We start from the raw sequence: 18,673 nt of genomic DNA on the forward strand, positions 1-18,673 counted from the left end.
TATTCCTTATCTGCTAACATTGGAGCAAACCCTTTCCCTGTCTGCCTTCCCCTGTGTTATACCTGAGGCTGTTTCTTTCCACGTTCAGACTTCATGGAGACCTTTAATGAACATTTAAAAGAAAAACAAAGCCTAGTGTGCTGCTGAAATTACTCCCGATAAGGCAGTGGCTTGCAGAACCTTTGGGTTCCCTTCCCCTGGGGGAGTGAGGCACTTGCACTCACTGTCCTTAAACACACACACACCAAGGTCACAGATTGCTTTAATAAACTATAAGATCCTTTGGAGCAGGGAGAGGTTTTAGGAACTATTATAGGCTTAAGGGGTTTTCAGTGAACCATTTGTAAGTTTTAGTGACTTGGTGAATCTCTTATAGGAATTTTAACAAAAGGTGCAATGAAGTAATACCTCTTAATAGCACAGGGGTGGCCAAACCGCGACTCTTTTACACTTAATGTCCTGCTCGGATAGCTCCTCATGCTGTCCCCCTTCTCTGCCTACCAGACTGGGGAAGAGGGGGAGCTCGGGGCTTCTGTCCTTTGGTGGGGCTAGGGGCTTTTGCCCAACAGGGAGGGGAGTCTAGGAGCTTCAGCCCCATGGGAGGCGCCTGCTGGCACTGAAGGCTTCAGCCCCCCCGGGGCACACCTGCTGGGGCTGGAGGCTACAGAAGGAACGGGACTGAAACCCCGAGCCCTGGGAGGTGCCTCCCATGGGGCTGAAGCTCCAACATCCCCCATCCCCACAGGGCAGAAGACCCTAGTCCCCCCACTCTGCTGCAGGGCTGTAGCCCTGAGCCCTTGCAAGCGTGCCCGTCTCTCAAACTCTTGAAGATTATCATATGTGGTTTGGAGGGTCAGTAAGTTTGGCCATCCCTGTAATAGCAGATGAGAAGCTGCATATAATTAGGATGCATTAAAAGGAGACATGTCAAAAAAGTCCCAGGATGGTGCCCCCTAGAAGTCCTGAGAATGTGATGGATAACTAATTTAATTGTAGGATGCGGCGTATATGCAAATTTATTTTGGTGGATGACCCAATTAATTTTCACTGCGAGATCCAGTAATGAAGAGAAGCCCCTAAAAGATTGGATTCTTTCTCCTCTCCTACTTTTAAAACATGCGAAAGGGGGAGATTCCCTCTCCTTTCCCGTGGGCAAAAATTAAGTTAAAGCATAGATTATATACAGTTGTTCATTTGGGAACAAATGTTAGATATTTTCTGTTCCAGGTCACTCTTGTGAACAGCTTGAAGAGACTTTAAATATGATGTAAACTTTTTTCCCAGTACAAATGAGAGTCCTGAATTTTTCTAATACTATTATAATTTACCTATCTGAGAACTATAAGTGAAATGATGTAAATATAAATATATTTGGTCTTTTCAGGATTTTCTATTCTGTGTTTGGAGAATTAAGAAACTGAGTTTTTCCAATACAAAATGCCTATTTGCTTTTAAGTTTGTGGATGTTCTGTGTTCTGCTTGCTAAAGTCTAATACATATTTAAGTGAATAAAGAAAATGTATGATTACAAAGTTCAATTTATTTGCAGCATCTCCATTACTAGATATTTGTGCAAAATCTCATTGTAATAGGAAATATTGACTTTAATAAAACTTTCTGTGTCTGTACTGCTACAGCCGTTAATCACCTACAGTTTTTTCATTTGTCTTTAAATGGCCCAAATATTATTAGGTTTCAGAGTAACAGCCGTGTTAGTCTGTATTCGCAAAAAGAAAAGGAGTACTTGTGGCACCTTAGAGACTAACCAATTTATTTGAGCATAAGCTTTCGTGAGCTACACGTGTAGCTCACGAAAGCTTATGCTCAAATAAATTGGTTAGTCTCTAAGGTGCCACAAGTACTCCTTTTCTTTTTGCAAATATTATTAGACATCTGCATTAGCTCTGTTTCCCTTGCGAGGTAGGGAAAATAGTAGTAATACGTTAATTTTTAATGTCATTTTAAATTTGTTCTGCAAATACAATATTTAATTTAAAACTTAATCCCAAGAGTATTTTTATCTTATTGTATTTTAGGTAATCAACTGGTATTCTAGCATGGACACTGTTGCTAGTCATAGTTGTCATCTTCTCCAGCAGCTACATGAACAGCGCATTCAAGGCCTTCTCTGTGACTGCATGTTGGTAGTAAAAGGCGTCTGCTTCAAAGCACATAAAAATGTATTAGCTGCTTTCAGTCAGTATTTCAGGTATGTAGTTGGGAATATATTTTTATTGAATTAACAGGATACTATATAACTGATGTCTTAATCTCTGAGGAGAGAACTTTTATGCTAGTTATAAAGTAGTAATGCCTAGTCACAGGCTGGAATTAAAAATTATAGGGACCTTGGATTACTTGTCCAGAGATAATCTGTATCTCACATTTGGTCTAATTAGAAAATATGGTCTGCCTAATTTATTTTGTAATTGTACATATTTGGCCAGTAAGCTCTTTGTGATCCTCTCCTCATTATATACTTACAGTGCCAAGCATAGTGGGGCCCCAGTCTCTGGTTAGAGGCTCTTGCCAATACTGCAGTACAAATAAATAGTACAGTAACTCCTCACTTAACGTTGTCCCGTTGTTATGTTGCTGATCAATTAGGGAACATGCTTGTTTAAAGTTGTGCAATGCTCCCTTGTAACCTTGTTTGGCAGCTGCCTGCTTTGTCCACTGCTTGCAGGATTCTCTAGAAGAGCAACCCCTCCTCGTGGGGATTAGAACCAGGGGGGGCTGGCAGCCCCCCTCTCTCCCCCCGCCAGCAGCTCCCCTAAATTCCCTGTAAGGTATGTGGCTCAGCAGCTGCCCAGCAGCAGTTCAGGTGGCCCTCCCCCCCACTGCCGTGGTGCTCCTGACCTGCCCTCTGCCTTGGGGCTGCTCCTGGGAGCTTTGTTGAGGGAGGGTGGGAGAGGGGTGCTGATGTCAGGATGTTCCCCTGTTCTGCCCCCTCCCCTGCTCTGTACCCCCTCTCCACAAAGTGGAGGAGGGGACAGTCACAGGGCTTGGGGACAGAACTGGGGGAGCTTGCAGGAAGCTGTTGCTTCCGGTCTGAACTGGCTGATCTACTTAAAAGGGCAACAAACTCAGCGTACTTAAAGGGGCAATGCATCTCTCTCTCTCTCTCTCTCTCTCTCACTCATGCACGCACCCCCGAGCACTTTGGAAAGTCAGCGCCTGTGCAGCCATGCATGTGCTGTCAGGAGGAGGGAGTGGTGCGCTCCACCTGGATAGCGTGGGTTCATCACCATGTTCAGTTTTTGCAGGGAAGTGTTTGCAGCTACTGCCCTGCATCTATTGTGTTTCCTCCCTCCTGCCTCAGTCCATGCTGCCTTGTAGAGTGTGAGGCTACATTAACAACAGCATATTGACCCTTGAGGGCTCAGCCAAGTGCTAGTTCATCATTTAGCAGAAAGGCATTCCCTGGGAAATATTCCAACTTCTTACTGTACCACCTCAGCCACGCTTTACCGTCATTCATTGCTATGTACAATATTAAACTGTTTGTTTAAAATTGTTTAAAATTTATACTGTATATGTATATAATATCTTTTGTCTGGGGAAAAAATGTCCCTGGAACCTAACCCCATCATTTACATTAATTCTTATGGGGAAATTGGATTCGCTTAACATTGTTTTGCATAAAGTCTCATTTTTCAGGAACATAACTACAACGTTAAGTGAGGAGTTACTGTAATAGTAATGCATACTCCTTCATAAGAATGGCCATACTGGGTCAGACCAAAGGTCCATCTAGCCCAGTATCCTGTCTTCCAACAGTGGCCAATGCCAGGTGCCCCTGTGGGAATGAACAGGTAATCATCAAGTGGTCTATTCCCTGTTGCTCATTCCCAGCTTCTGCAAACAGAGGCTAGGGACACATCCCTGCCAATCCTGGCTAATAGCTATTGATGGACCTATCCTCCATGAGTTTATCTATTTCTTTTTTGAACACTGTTATAGTCTTGGCCTTCACAGCATCCTCTGGCAAAGATTTCCACAGGTTGATTGTGCGTTCTGTGGAGAAATATTTCCTTTTGTTTGTTTTAAACCTGCTGCCTATTAATTTCATTTGGTGACCCCTAGTTCTTGTGTTATGAGAAGGAGTAAATAATGCTTCCTTATTTACTTTCTCCCCACCAGTCATGATTTTATAGACCTCTGTCATATCCCCCCTTCGTCATCTCTTTTCCAAGCTGAAAAGTCCCAGTCTTATTAATCTCTCCCCATATGGAAGCCATTCCATACTCCTAATCATTTGTGTTGCTCTTTTCCATTCCATTGTATCTTTTTTGAGATGGGGCGACCACATCTGCAGGCAGTATTCAAGATGTGGGCATACCATGGATTTGTATAGAGGCAATATATTTTCTGTCTTATTCTCTATCCCTTTCTTAATGATTCCCAACATTCTGTTCGCTTTTTGACTGCCACTGCACATTGAGTGGATGTTTTCAGAGAACTATCCACAGTGACTCCCAAGATCTCTTTCTTGAATGGTAACAGCTAATTTAGACCTTCCAAAGTGCAGTATGGGATTGCAGTATGGTGAGCAGAGCCAGGTGAGAGATTTAGTGTGTCAGACAACCAGATCATCCCCTTTTGCTGCTTGGTGCTTAAAAGGAAACTGAGCTGGAGGACAGTTTTCTTTTTTTAGCCTTTCCGAATCTGTATCTGGAACAGAGTCACACACTGAAATTTCTTGATGTGCTAGTCAATGCATCTGAAACTTTTTAAAGTGTGTCAGTAGCCCTTGCAGCAAGCAACATCTAATATTCACTTGTCTTGGGATGCTGGGCAACAAAATTTTCCTTGCCTGTCAGTGAATCGTCTGGTATGGTTTTGGGGTTTTTTTTACCCTGTTTCTTCTCTCACCATCTCTAAAGCTTGTGCTACCAATAATACATATATAAAAACAATAACTGGGAGAAGGTAGTTTATAGTGACTTTATGAGGGGAAGGAAAGTTGACGTCCAGATGCTTCGCCACCTGTTATAGTGTCAATTATAAGCACTGTCAATAATAAACTGTAACTTTGTAAAAATAAACTTTGACTCATGCCCAAAGAGTTTTGGCCATCAAGTTTGAATTTAAGGGAGTTAGGTGCCCAACTCCCATTGAATTTCAATGGGCATTGGGTGCCCAATTACTTTAGGATCCTTTCAACATCGTAGCACAAATAAAATAAAAACAGAATTACAGTAGGCTTCGGTAGTATGCATATAAAGTGATTTTATTCTATGGATATGGCCACAGCTTGAAAATTTTACCAGCCACTTAAACCTACTTGTTAGGCAGAGCTCTAAGAAGGATGAGCCCCAGTGAGGTTCACTGGCAGATCCTGAGGGAAAGGCTTAGTTGCTGGAAGGGGGAGCACCTTGATTTTCCGAACTGTGGGGTTCCATCTTTATTTTCATTTTGATTAGCTAAATGTAGAGCTTCCTTTCTTGCTCCCCATTCTGTTTGCCAGGAGGGAAGGGGAAGGCCCCTTCTCAATCTATCCACTTCTGCACAAACAGTCCACTAACATCAACATTAAGGTTGATATTTAAAGCACATAAGATATTACAAGTGTAGGGTGAGATTTTCAAAAGCACTCAACAGTGGCATAGCTGCTCCTGTTGAAGTCAACAGTAAAACTCCCATTTGCTTCAAAGGAAGCAGAGTTAGGCTAATTACAAGCAGTTTCAAAAGTCTTATCAGTAAGTACCAGAGCAACTGTCTCTCAGCCGCATGTTGCATATCGAGTTATTGATTCACATTGCGTTAGGATCGCTGTTCCCTCTAAGCTGTGCACGTGTGCACGCGCACACAGATCCTAAACGCGCACATGGCAAAACACTGCGCACACAAAAATTTGCACAGAAGCGCAATTTGCACAGAAGAAATTTTTTGCGCACACATCCTGTGAAAAATTTGCACAGAAGAAATTTTTTGCTCATACGGCCTGTCAAAAATTACAGGGAACATTGGTTAGGATATTGTGTTTGATAGACATTTTATAAAAAAGCTCTTCAAACTAGCAGTGTATGTGCTTGTATATTATAAAGGGTTATGCTTTATTTCATCAGGACCCTATTTCAGAATTCTCCAGGCCAGAAGAATGATGTCTTTCACTTGGACATTAAAAACGTAGGTGGCATAGGCCAGATCTTGGACTTCATGTACACTTCGCACCTTGATCTTAGCCAGGACAATGTACAAGCTATGTTGGATATTGCACAATGTCTGCAAGTGCAAAATGTGCTGAACATTTGCCACACTTTTTTAAAATCCTCCACAGTTGTAGAGCCTCCTGCCAGCATGCCTTGCAATAGTGTGTTCTCCTTGCAAAGTACTTTGGCTACAGAGACTAATTGTGTGAATGAAAGTTATGGTACTAACTTACTGCATGAATGCTCATCAGATACACAAGCGAGTAAAGTGTTGGATGACCACCATTCCCATGGATCACAATCTGTTAATCTTCATACTTCCTCAGGTGATGTACAGAAACAGACACAGGACTCCCTAGATGGTAATTGCACAGAGCTTCCATTTAAACAGCCAAATTACTATTATAAACTGCGCAACTTTTATAGCAAGCAGTTCTACAAGCAGAATGCATGTTCCAACCATGAGAGAATAACAGAACAATCCTTTGCTTTCAATACATCTACTGAACTAAGTACAGTAGAGAGCAATTCTTGTACCGTCAATCGATCTGAATGTATTTTAGAATCCTCTGACCACTTACCCTCCAACTTTCTGGTTCAATCCTTGAATGAATCTGCTCCAGACCAAGATTTGGAAAGCACGTCTTTGCAGCCTACCAAACAGATGCGGTTAAAAAAGGCAATACACCTTAAAAAACTGAATTTTCTAAGGTCACAGAAGTCTGCAGAACAATTGTCTGAACCTAAGAGAGATGACAACAGTATAACAAGGGTAATTGAATGTGTAAATGAAAGTACCATGGAGATGACAAATATTAATGCTGTTGAAGAAAAAGAAACCGAAGATCTTGTGAGTTCAGAGAGTTTTGAACAAACTGTTGAAATGGAAAGACCTCAAGGTCCTTCAGAACAAGATGAGCAATCACAGATTCTTCACTCACAGAGGCAATATACTTGTGAATTATGTGGAAAGGCTTTTAAACATCCAAGCAATTTGGAGCTCCATAAAAGGTCTCATACAGGTACAGTTATTTACTGCTTGCAGACCAAATATTTAATAACGAGATAAAAAGGAAAATGACATCCAGACCTCCTCCTGGTTCAAAGACAGTTGTTTCATAGGGATTCACTTTCAAAAATGTACTTTCTATGGGAAGCGATGTAGGGGAAAAGACAGTTACAGGAATATATTAAGTGAATAGAGAAAAAAGCTTCTAGATTCAATTTATTCTTCATTCTCTCAACTAAATTTTCTAAGGTTTTCTTCAAAAGCACAGTTTGTAATATTTAAATGTAAACGTCATATTTTTTCTCACATTTAAAGGAGACACCTTTTGCGCTCTATACCCAGAGTGTATAACTCCCCCAAAGCATAGATGTATGGAGAAAAGTCAGTACAAATGGATGTGGGTGAGGGAAAACTTGTAGTTAAAGAATCTGTAAATTCCAGCAGACGTACCTTTTTCTGTAGTATTTCACACTGAATTGAGACCATTGTAAATCATATGGGGTAGGAACTTTTCCTCTCTTTTGCACACTGTGGTAGATAGTTACAGTGTTTATCGAGATTTCTAGTGGATACTATGGTCCTAGTGGACATATGTACTTTGTAAAGAAAATGAGGGAGTTTGAACAATTTGACTGTACACTTCTAATATCCATTCAGATAACTTCATTTTAAAATCGAGCACAGAGTGATTTCTAAAAACAGAAAACACAGCTTAGTATTTCTTTGTCACAGTGAAAAATAAACCCACTCTAACTTTTTAGCTCATCACTCTGAATGTTTAATGTCCCCAACAAATAAAGTTGTAGAACTACAGTAAATTCATTCAAAAAACCTTTTATAAAACTTTAGCATAGCTCAGTGGTCTCCAATCTTTTTACTCCAAAGATCACTTTTTGAATTTAAGGGCAATCCAGGATCTGCCCCCCCCTTCCCTGAAGCCCAGCTCCACTCACTCCATCCCCTCCTCTCCTGTTGCTCGCTCTCCCCTACCCTCACTCACTTTCACTGGGCAGGGATTTGGGGTTTGGGCTCTGGGCTGGGGCCAAGGGGCTCGCAGTGTGGGAGGGGGCTCTGGACTGAGCCTGGGGTGCAAGCTCTGGGAGGGAGTTTAGGTGCAGGAGGGGGCTCTGGGCTGGGGCAGAGTGTTGGGGTGCAAGCTCTGGGAGGGAGTTTGGGTGCAGGAGGGGGCTCTGGGCTGGGGCAGAGTGTTGGGGTGCTGGTTCTGGGAGGGGGCTCAGGGATGGGGTATAGGGTATAGGGTGCCGGAAGGGGGGGCACTTATCTCAGGCGGCTCCCAGTTGGTGGCACAGTGGGGCTAAGGCAGGCTCCCTACCTGCCCCAGCCCCACTCAGGCACATCGGCACCTCCTCCCCATCATGAGCCAAGCCACAGCCACACGCACCCCCCCACCAGCCAGTAGTGCACCACGTAGCCATGTCGCCCCCAGAAGGGGCCAACATGCCTCTGCGGCCCCTGGGAGAGGCACGTGGCTCTGCGTGCTGCCCCTCTCTGCAGATGCCGCCCCTCTCTGCAGGTGCCGCCCCTGCAGCTCCCATTGGCCACAGCTCCCCGTTCTTAGCCAATGGGAGCTGCGGGGGCGGTGCTTGCAGGCAGGAGCAGTGTGGAGCCCCCACCTCCACCGCTGCAGGGGCATGGATTGACCAGTCAATCACTATTGATCAGTTGGTGACCACTGGCTTAGCTATTCAAGCAATACCATTAATTTCCATCATTTACCACGGTGTCTTTCGTGGGGACTCAGCTAATGGATGTTTTCTGCCCCTCCTTTTCCTTTATATTCCAATAGCCAATGACATAATTTACAAATGCATAAGGGTTCATCTCGCCAAATAAATATCATCTGACAAGTGAATGTGCATTTTCTGCGCAAAAGTCAAAGAAAATGTGGCCCTTGTTTTAACATGCATTCATTTCTTTTATAAATCATAGTCTTTAATAATGGGAATTTAGATTTCCATAAATTGTTAGATTGCACAGAATTTGAACTTTCTCCATCATAGGGTCTACTCCAAAAGGTCTCATTCCGTTTTTGTGAGGTTTTCCGGTTGTTCATGTTACAACTCTCACTCACATGAGTATTTTTTTAAAATGATGTTGCCCAAACACTAGATTTTAATTCTTTATAGGTTTCTCTGGGCAGAAAAAATATATGGCATACCAATCTACTAAACCACTTTAAACTGTTTGTGGAAAAATGTATATTGTAAATTCAGCATTCCATGAAATATACTATTATTTATTCAGCGAGACCTATGTTCTTTATAGAGCAAACAAAACGTGATCTCTGGTTGACATCTTACAATTTCATTTTAGACACAATGCAGTGAGGAACACTGAACAGGGGGAAGTCCAAGGAGGACAGGGTTGCAATAATAAATTTACATGGTTATTTACATTCATTGCGTGCAATCTTTATGGTGTTACTGTCCCACTCCTGTTTGAAATCCATGTATTCACACACAATCCAACTGCAGTCAAGCTAGTCTATACTGTTTTTAACTGCAGTTTGAGCTGCACACATATTCAGCTTGACTATATAAAATGTAACAAGACTGATCCCATTAGGTTTTCTGTTCTGTCCTGTACGCTGCAATTCACGTGCGGGAGTTGAAGTTGTGCACAGGAATTCCATGTTGTTTTCAGAAACCTTGCTCCTCCAATTCTTGTTTTTCAAAATAACCCGAGAAATGAATAGAACACCAGATAGCAGAATTGTGCTTATGCTTCCATGTGACATTCGTCTAGAGATTGTTGTATTTTCGTAGTCAATTCAAATAGCTACTGCAGGCTACTGGGTGGGATGGCATCGTCTGACTTCTGCAGCATTCTCCTGTTATGTAGTTTTAAAAAGAGGGAGAGGAGGTGGGAAGTACATCACGTAATTCTTCAGTGCTCTGTCCCATTTAACTGTTAATGGGGTGCTGGGAATGGGATATAGCCGCACAGGAATAGGAAATTGAGACAGACAAAGCAAGGACATGTGGGTGGCTAAAGCAGTAGGAGGTATACTAAACAGAAAGGCAAAGGAAGAGGACACACACCAGGGTGTAAAGGGAAGAGAATTTGATACTGTCTGTTTGCTTACTCTATTAAGTATCTTCCTATGTCATGTGTATTCTATGACTCAATCTATTTAATGATGTGAATTCTGTTTAACATACTACACCTGTGCTCCATGTAATGGGTTGCTTCCTATTTGTTTGTGTGTACAACTCAGGGCATTAGGTGTTGGTACATTAATCTACTAATCCCTCTATAGCCTGGGTATCTAGGGAGAGAGGTAGTTTCTTAGTGCCCTCTTGACAACCAAGGTCAGATACAACAGCTCTGCTAACAATCAGGGTAGCTTTTTGGGTGTTAGAAGCAGGGTATTCAAAATGATAGGAAGATTTTCTTGTACTTAACTGGACATCAGTTCCCGTGACACGACCAGTCTGTGAGCCACGGAAACAATCTCTTCAGGGCTCTCCCAGCCCTTACTTTGCCTCGTAGGTTTACGGTAGGTGCATCCCAATCCCCAAATCCCCTTGAAGCATTCCTCTGCAGCATCCAGCCCTTAACCATTTGATGCTCTCAGAAATTACAAGGTAAGCTACCCCCTAAGGAACAGTGCACGTATCAGCTTGTTTGATTCAACTGCAGATCAGCTCAAATATAATATCACAATGCTGAGATATAGTGAAAATAATAAGTTTATTATCAAAGGGTAAGATTTAAGAGCTAGTGAGTAAGGATAACAAATGGAAACAGAATGGTTACATATAAAACAAAAAGCATAACTTCATGCTTCGCAGAGTCTAAACTTTCAACAGGCTAAAACTCTTGTCTAACATAGTTAATCTCACCCTAAGCAAGCTCACAGCATCTCCAACCAACATGGTTGGGATTTCCCTTTAATAAATGCAAAACGTGCTGCCCTTTGAACTTCCTCTCTGAAGGATGAAAAAGGTCCTTTTGCCTTCTATATCCCCAATATTCATTGTTTTATCCCCGGAGTCAGGATGACCTTTGTGGTTTATTCCCTGATGCACTGGCTCCATGTTGCATTCACATCCATGATGTTGTATGCAGATGGGCTTCCATTGTGTTGACATACAATACTTATTTTACATGTGAACCAAGGCAAATGATTGAATGTACATCCTTTGTCTGGTCAAAATCTGCTTGTAAACCCTGCTTTGACTCAGACTTTAAAATATATTTTCTTGTGTATATACACACAGCTCCTTAAATGTCATCCGTACATACATCTCTCAATCATTATGAAGACCAGTATGACAAGCTTTTATTAGATACCTCCCTTGACCCTCTTTGTATAAATACTATGAAATCAATTTGTTGGGTGTAGTGAGTTTGTTAGGCCTGTCCTGGGTTATTGTTACAGAACAGTGAATGAGCCCTTTGCCAGTTGCCATTAATGGGTTCTCAGGGTCACAGACGGTATGACTGATGTTCTGCAAAATTAGGGAAGTGATAGACAAGGATAACAGACTATTTTTCCACTTCAGTGATGGTTCAGAAACCAGGTATAGGGTGAAAGTTTCAAAAGTCCATTAGTCCTTTGACTTTCAATGAGTCTTCGATTCCCTTGTACCAAAGGGCTAGACCTTTAAAGGTGTGTAGGTACTTAGTGGGATTTTCAGACGTGCCAAGATGACTAACATCCATTGAAATCCCTGGAAGTCAGGTTCCTGGGCACTTCTGAAAATTCCAGAAAGGGCGAGATTCACAAAGGGACCTGGGTGACTAACGGCCACTTTAGTTGTTTGAATCCCGGAATCGGGTCTCACTGGGACTCACAAACCCCTGCCCAGTTGCCATCTAAACCTGAGGTACCTAAACTCGCTCAATGCCTAATTTTTTTTATTAAAAGTTTCATAGGCACCTGTGTTTCTGCTTCTGAGCATGTGCGCTACTGCCTCACTCCAGGCATTTGGATGCCTGAGCCACAGGGCTAGTCTCAAACCAGAGGAAAATAGGCATTCTTCTCCTGGATTTGCCTGCAGTGCCCAATCTGGTAAAAGTGCTCAGAACTCACCTGCTAGATCGGGACACAATAGGTGAGCTTACACAAAACAGCCGTGGGTGGAGGAAGGACCTCCCTCATAAATTTTAAGGTATTCACTGGGGTGTCAGAGACCCCTGGTTCAAGTCCCCCCCTCGACCTGAGGGTAGAAGGAATTTTAATGGGGATCTGTTACTTCTCAGGGCTATGAAAGATGTGTGGCTCCCTCAATCTCTCCTGCTGAAACTGTTCCATTGTGTAAAAATAAATTTTAAAAAGTCATTGGTGCAGAGGGATTGGATCCTGGGTCTCAGAGGTGAATGCTATAACCACTAGGATACACAGTCATATTAATTCTCTCTCCCTCCTATTTTCCCCCTTTTCCATCAGTGATGCTTTTATTATTTATCCACAATGGAACAGCTTCAGCAGTTGAGACTGAGGGGGCCGTACATCAGAATATCCTATAGCCCAGTGGTTAGGGCACTGACCTGAAAGGTGGCAGAACTCTGTTCAAATCCCTTCTCCTCCTCAGGTGGAGGAGGGGACTTGAAGCAGGCTCTCCTATATCCCAGATGAGTACTCTATCCACTGGGTTAAAAATAATGAGGGATGTAGTCCTCCCCTCTCTGGGCTTCTTCCTAAAGTAGCATAGGTACCTAATCTCAAGAGAGGGTTTGCAGCTGAGAATCCCAAGCAAAGGGAAGAGCTTCCCAGCAGCCCAGTCTTAAGTGCCTGTTTCTGTGAGATTGGCAGAATTTAGCAAACACTCCTCCTCTTGCCTTCTCCCTCTGGCTTGCTTGGGGGAGGAGCTGCCCCACGCTGCCTAGCATGCTGCTTATTGTGAATCCCATTCTGAGGCATCTATCCCCATTCATTGTATAGAGAGCCTAGTCACCTAACCCAGGCTTTGTGGATCACAGTGATTTTCTAGGCACCTAAAAAGCCTAGCCCTAAATGCCTAAGTGCATCTTTAGGCAGCTAAATATCTTTAATAATCTGGCCCTAGTCACTTTGAAAATGGAATTTAGGCTCCTAAATCACAGATGCAGTCTTGAAAATTACCCATTATCTAAAATTAGGAAACCCTTTAAAACGGAGAACTATGGCAGAACTATTTAGTGACTAAATGTCCTTATAGAAATTTTTAAGGTCAGGCTTTTCAAAGCCCTGGCTGGGATGATTTAGTTGGGGATTTGTCCTGCTTTGAGCAGGGGACTGGATTAGATGACCTCCTGAGGTCCCTTCCAACCCTGATATTCTATGAGTCTATTCTGTGATTCTATGGAATAGGTGGAAAAGAGAATACATTGATTCAAACTGATAACTAGGTTTCTGGACTAGAAAACTGAAGAATGTGGCTAAATATCAGTGTAATGGGATTACATTTCAAAAAGTACAGTGTATTGGACTGATTTCCCTATTTGTCAAGCTTCTTACACAAAATAATTTTGAGAGAGACTGAAATATCAGTTTATACCTGGTTGAGAAACATCAAAGCTCTTTAGTGACCAAAATGCTCAAGTCAGTTGTCAGATCCTATTATAAAGGACAACTAAGTGTGAAGGGTTAGAGGGCAAAAGTAAAGGCAGTTAAATACAGTTTATTTTTAGTGAGAAGTCACTGGCTGTAGATTGCTTCCAGGGTCTCTCACCAATCGGAGCTGATTTGTCAAGTGAACAGAATCTTGCAAAGGGAGAGTACAAGACCTCACACACACTTGATTTCTCTGTGAATGATTAGCTTCAGTCTGTAGGTCAGGGTTGCGTGTGTGTGTGTGTGTGTGTGTAAAAGTGTAAAACTGATGTGCTCCTTTTAATTTTGTCTTAATTTGACAGTTACCACATTTCCTTCAAGCATTTATAATTCTCATTCTCACCCCTATGCTGCAAGGAAGAAAGTGTAAATGTTAAGAACGTTTCTATTCGTGTCCATTTTTTACTACTTATTTGTTTGTGAAATATAAATTATATTTCAAAGAGATTCTCCTTTAAGAGGTAAATGACAGAAACACAATACCTATTTAATTTTCTCTTTAAATTACTTCGGTAAGTGTCCTTTTGGCTTTAAGTTGTATCTAAATTATATCTTTTAGAGGAAAGTATACCAATTTAAAGCGTTTGTATTCTGTTGAAACTATTAGATATGCTATGTTCTGTCTTTTCTCCTTTTAGGTGAGAAACCTTTTGAATGTAACATTTGTGGGAAACACTTCTCACAGGTGGGAATATTTTATTTTATGATACTTACAGTTAAACTAAATGCATCCATGTTTTGATTCTAAAAGTAAACTTAGTTCTGTTTGCAGTGATATAAATGACATGGCTTTGTCCAACGTTACAATCCTAAATTTAGGATTTAGCCACCTTTGGTGGCTTTTGAAAATACAAATTACAGTGTTCTAGGTTTCTTTAAGATGTTTTCTGCCTTTTTACTTTTATGTAGCAGTTCTATCACCTCTCCCTCAATCTGTCTTTAATTTTCATGCTTTTTTCTCAACGATTGGGTGCTTAGTTATGTAGATTTTTTTAAAAAAGTCCTCTGCATATTTAAAATCTAGAGTACATTCACTGCCAAATTATAACAATGTGGGGCCTAAAATATATATGTACCTCATCTAGAAATACAATTTGAGTGGTGTTTGTAGGAACAGTGGAGTCAGTCTTGCATACTATTATTTTTACATACTCTAAAGCAATGGTTCTCAACCTATTTACCATCATGAGTCGCATATGTGGCCCATAATGTGTTATGTGGGCCGCATCCAATACTACCTGTTTGGGCCTGAGATTGTCAAATGGGCTGCAGCTCTGTGCTGACTGGGCCACAGGTTGAGAACCACTGCTCTAAAGCAAATACCTCTTAGTCAGATATATAATTTGTTGCAAACCCTATAGTCTTCCTATACACCAAATGTAGCAATGCACACCTCTCCAGAGGTCCAAATACGAAACATTGAGTAGCTGATAATTGCATAAATACAATCAGACTAATTTCTTTTTAACTGAAATTCAAATGGTTCCAAAGCCTGACACAATAATCCAGTTTAAGTTTACTTAGGAAATAAAAGTCAGATTTTTTCCCTCCTGGTATTCTGGCCTTGAATTTTATCTGCGCCTCAACTTGACTTCCAATATTTAAATTGCAAAGTTGCAGGTACTGTTAAATTCACTTGCATTTGCACATATCAGGCACCTAACTACTTGACTTACAGGTACAATCAGGGAAGCTGTTAAAAAGGATACAGTTTGTTTTGTCCCTAAAACTGCATCAGCAATACTGGATACCACTTCTGAAAATTTAGGACTCCACCTTTTCATTGTAATTTATTATCTGTACTCACAGTCTTACTCTATTCCATATTTTATTTGGTCATAAGATACCCTATATTTATATCAGAATACTTACACTTTACAAGAGGGGGATGAGCAGGAGGTGGGAGAGAGAGAGAAACAGTAAAGTGCATGTTTTATACTGGGATAGATTTAATAACTGAAGTGTGAGGTCCGGCCCTACATTCAGTGTTCAATTGTGCTTGTCCAGTCATTTTGGACAGCTTTGAGTGCATATTAGCCATAGAAAAAACATTTTTTTTTTTTGGTTGAAGACTGAAATTCTAAGTATCAGAAGGGGTATAACCATTAAAAGCAGCTTTTCAAAATTGTTGTGAAGATATACCAGCCTAGCTGCAAGAATGTATTGCTGCTCTTCATGTTGATGAGGATAAGACAAAATGGTTGGTTTATTTGACCATAAAACATTTCTTGCTTCAGGCAAGCGGAGTAGCATTTTGCAAGGCTAGTTTAAGTTATTGAAGGGGGATTTGTGGGAGGGGAGAGGAAACAGTAAATAAAGTATGTATCACAGCTATGACAAACTTAAAACATTTTTCATGTAACAGACTTTGTTTTTAATTAATTCTTTTAATTTTCCATCTGTCGACAAAAGGTACTGCAAACTGTGATTTCTCATTTTAACTACTCTTAAACAGTTTTTCTCTCCTATCTTAATCTCCTGAAAGTGCTGATAGACTAATTATAATACAGGGTATGCATGTTTGCAAAATATAATGTCCACAATGCAATCCAAGTGCTACAACTAGTTTCCTATTCATAAAGTGGAATTTACCTCCCTCCCTATTCTTTCCTTATGTTAACATCTCAAAAACGTGTTGTGACTTACAAAAGCAGTGATTAAAATTCTGTTGTTCTTGGCTTAATGTACTGATGAATATTAGCAAATGAAGGGTGAAATAGTGAAATTCCGGGTATCAGTCTTCTTATCATATCTCTCTCCTCTCTCCATTCTGCAAATACAATACCATAACCACATGTTGTAAGACTCCACCTACCAAGAAGTAAGGTGTAAAGAAAATTTACTTCTGCCTTTATAATGACTAGTTCCTCCCACTTTCCTCTGTTTTTTCTTTGTTGTCACAGCCTATAAGTATGGGAGACTACAGCACTGTTCTCTCTAGCCTTCATCTGCTGTGCTTTTGGTCCCAGTCTTACATCAGTCCAGTTCATGGACTCCTATTGACGTCTGTGGCAGTTCCAAGTGCATAGCAGATGCTGGATCAGTATTGTTTTTTGTACTTAGAAATAAATGGAAGATTAAAATAGAAAAATTGAGATTGGATATAGGAAGAAAATGAGCAAAAGGAACCTACTTTACACTAACCTTGACTTTTGGAGAGAAAAAAGGGCCCTTTGCCTCCCAGCATATGTCTTCCCCTCACTATCAGTATACCAGCTGCTTTTCTGCATGATTTTTTGCCACACCTCTTCTCTGCAATCAAGGATAACATTGCAGGTCTCTTCTGTACCTTTCTCGGCAGAGTCTCTTTCAGGACATTTTGTGTGAGTGTCTGCTCCCTAAGACATGCCACCTGAGCCTGAGATTGTTTTGGTCACAAAGATTTGTAAAAGGATCAAATCAACTGTCCTTTTCTTCTTCTGAGTTAATGTGTGGAATGCAACCAGGATCAGTCAGGCTCAGAAATCCCATCCCATTATCTTTAATATCTCTCCCTTTCACTGAAAGGCCCAGTCTCCGCCTATCCCTCATCTTCCTAGCCAGTCAATATTATTCCTTTGCAGAGTTAAAGCCCAGGGATCAGGCCAAAGGTGATAGGACAGTGATTTACAGTAGAACCTCAGAGTTATGAACCTTAGAAATGGAGGTTGTTCGTAACTCTGAACAAAACGTTATGGTTCTTTCAAAAGTTTACAACTGAACATTCACTTAATACAGCTTTGAAACTTTGCTATGCAGAAGAAAAATGCTGCTTTTAACTATCTTAATTTAAATGAAACAAGCACAGAAACAGTTTCCTTACCTTGTCAAATCTTTTTTTTTTTTAAACTTTCCCATTATTTTTTTATAGTTTACATTTAACACAGTACTGTACTGTATTTGCTCTTCTTTTTTTCTTTTTTCTTTTGGTCTCTGCTGCTGCCTGATTGTGTACTTCTGGTTCCAAATGAAGTGTGTGGTTGACCGCTCTGTTCATAACTCTGGTGTTCTACTGTACTTCTGTCCTCCTCCTCCAGGCTTCACGTTACCCCTGTAACAAAGGTATCAGAATTTGTAATAATAAGTTCATTGTCCTGGCATCCTTAGGGGATGGGTCAAGGATTATGGATTTATTTGCATAGGGAAATTAACCAGAATAGCTATTCCGCAATAGCTCCCCGTGGATACTTTTATTCTAAAATAAGAATGTCCAAATGGGAAACTATTCCAGAATAGCTATTGCGCTTTAAATTCACACTCTACGTTAATCTGAAATGACTTTCAAGTGCAGACAATCCCTATATTCCTGTTTGTTCTGTGGTACAACGGAAACAGAGGTTATGCCGTTTCTGTGATGTGTGTACTTCAAGCTTCCCAAGTTGTGCCTCTGCATGGAGAATCTCCCTTCTCCCAAACCCCAGTTCTACATGGTCAGGTTATACAAAGGAGAGGTTATCTTAGTCAAGATGCCCATTGTTCTCAGAGCTCCAGAGATCTGCTCATAGACTCTGTGAGTCTCTAGAACATCTGTCCTAGTTCCCTTTCCTGTTATAGATTTCAGCCTTCTGACTCTTTGACTGAGAGTATAAGGGTCAATCTGATTTCTTTCTGAAAGACTTTGAAATGGTTAAAAGCAAGCTATTTCAGGGTGCAATCCATGGTCATTTTTCATTTGTATGGGTTCTTTGTAATCAGTTTCATCTTTTCTTTGTTGTTTAATCCCCTGATAGTTCCTTTCACCACCTTACGTTATATCCATAAACTTTGGTTGTCAAGAGTTACTATCATTGCCTATGAGGATTTCAAGGAGAGAGAGTCAGGAGTGTGTGCCTTGAGGTCAGTTTCTCTGATCTTTCCTTATCTGGGGAGGTTACTGAATAAAGGTCATTATCCAGAATCTCTGTACACTTAATAAGAGAGATGTATCTTACATTTCCTACTCGAGCTGTATTTAAATAAAGCCAAATC

At 41.1% G+C, this 18,673-nt stretch overlaps 1 protein-coding gene across 3 annotated transcripts in view; it reads left to right on the forward strand.

Moving 5' to 3' along the window:
* The window catches only part of LOC102932068 (neuronal vesicle trafficking-associated protein 1), a 122,109-nt gene that overhangs the window by 1,243 nt on the left and 102,193 nt on the right, over positions 1-18,673 (forward strand). For all 3 annotated transcript variants that reach the window (XM_043544652.1, XM_037898065.2, XM_027825376.3), the window contains exons 2-4: positions 2,037-2,209; positions 6,072-7,177; positions 14,365-14,411. In XM_043544652.1, coding sequence (XP_043400587.1) covers positions 2,037-2,209; positions 6,072-7,177; positions 14,365-14,411 — 1,326 coding nt within the window. The remainder of the gene's footprint in view (positions 1-2,036; positions 2,210-6,071; positions 7,178-14,364; positions 14,412-18,673) is intronic.

The sequence above is a fragment of the Chelonia mydas genome, chromosome 4 (assembly GCF_015237465.2).
Source record: "Chelonia mydas isolate rCheMyd1 chromosome 4, rCheMyd1.pri.v2, whole genome shotgun sequence".
NCBI lineage: Eukaryota > Metazoa > Chordata > Testudines > Cheloniidae > Chelonia > Chelonia mydas.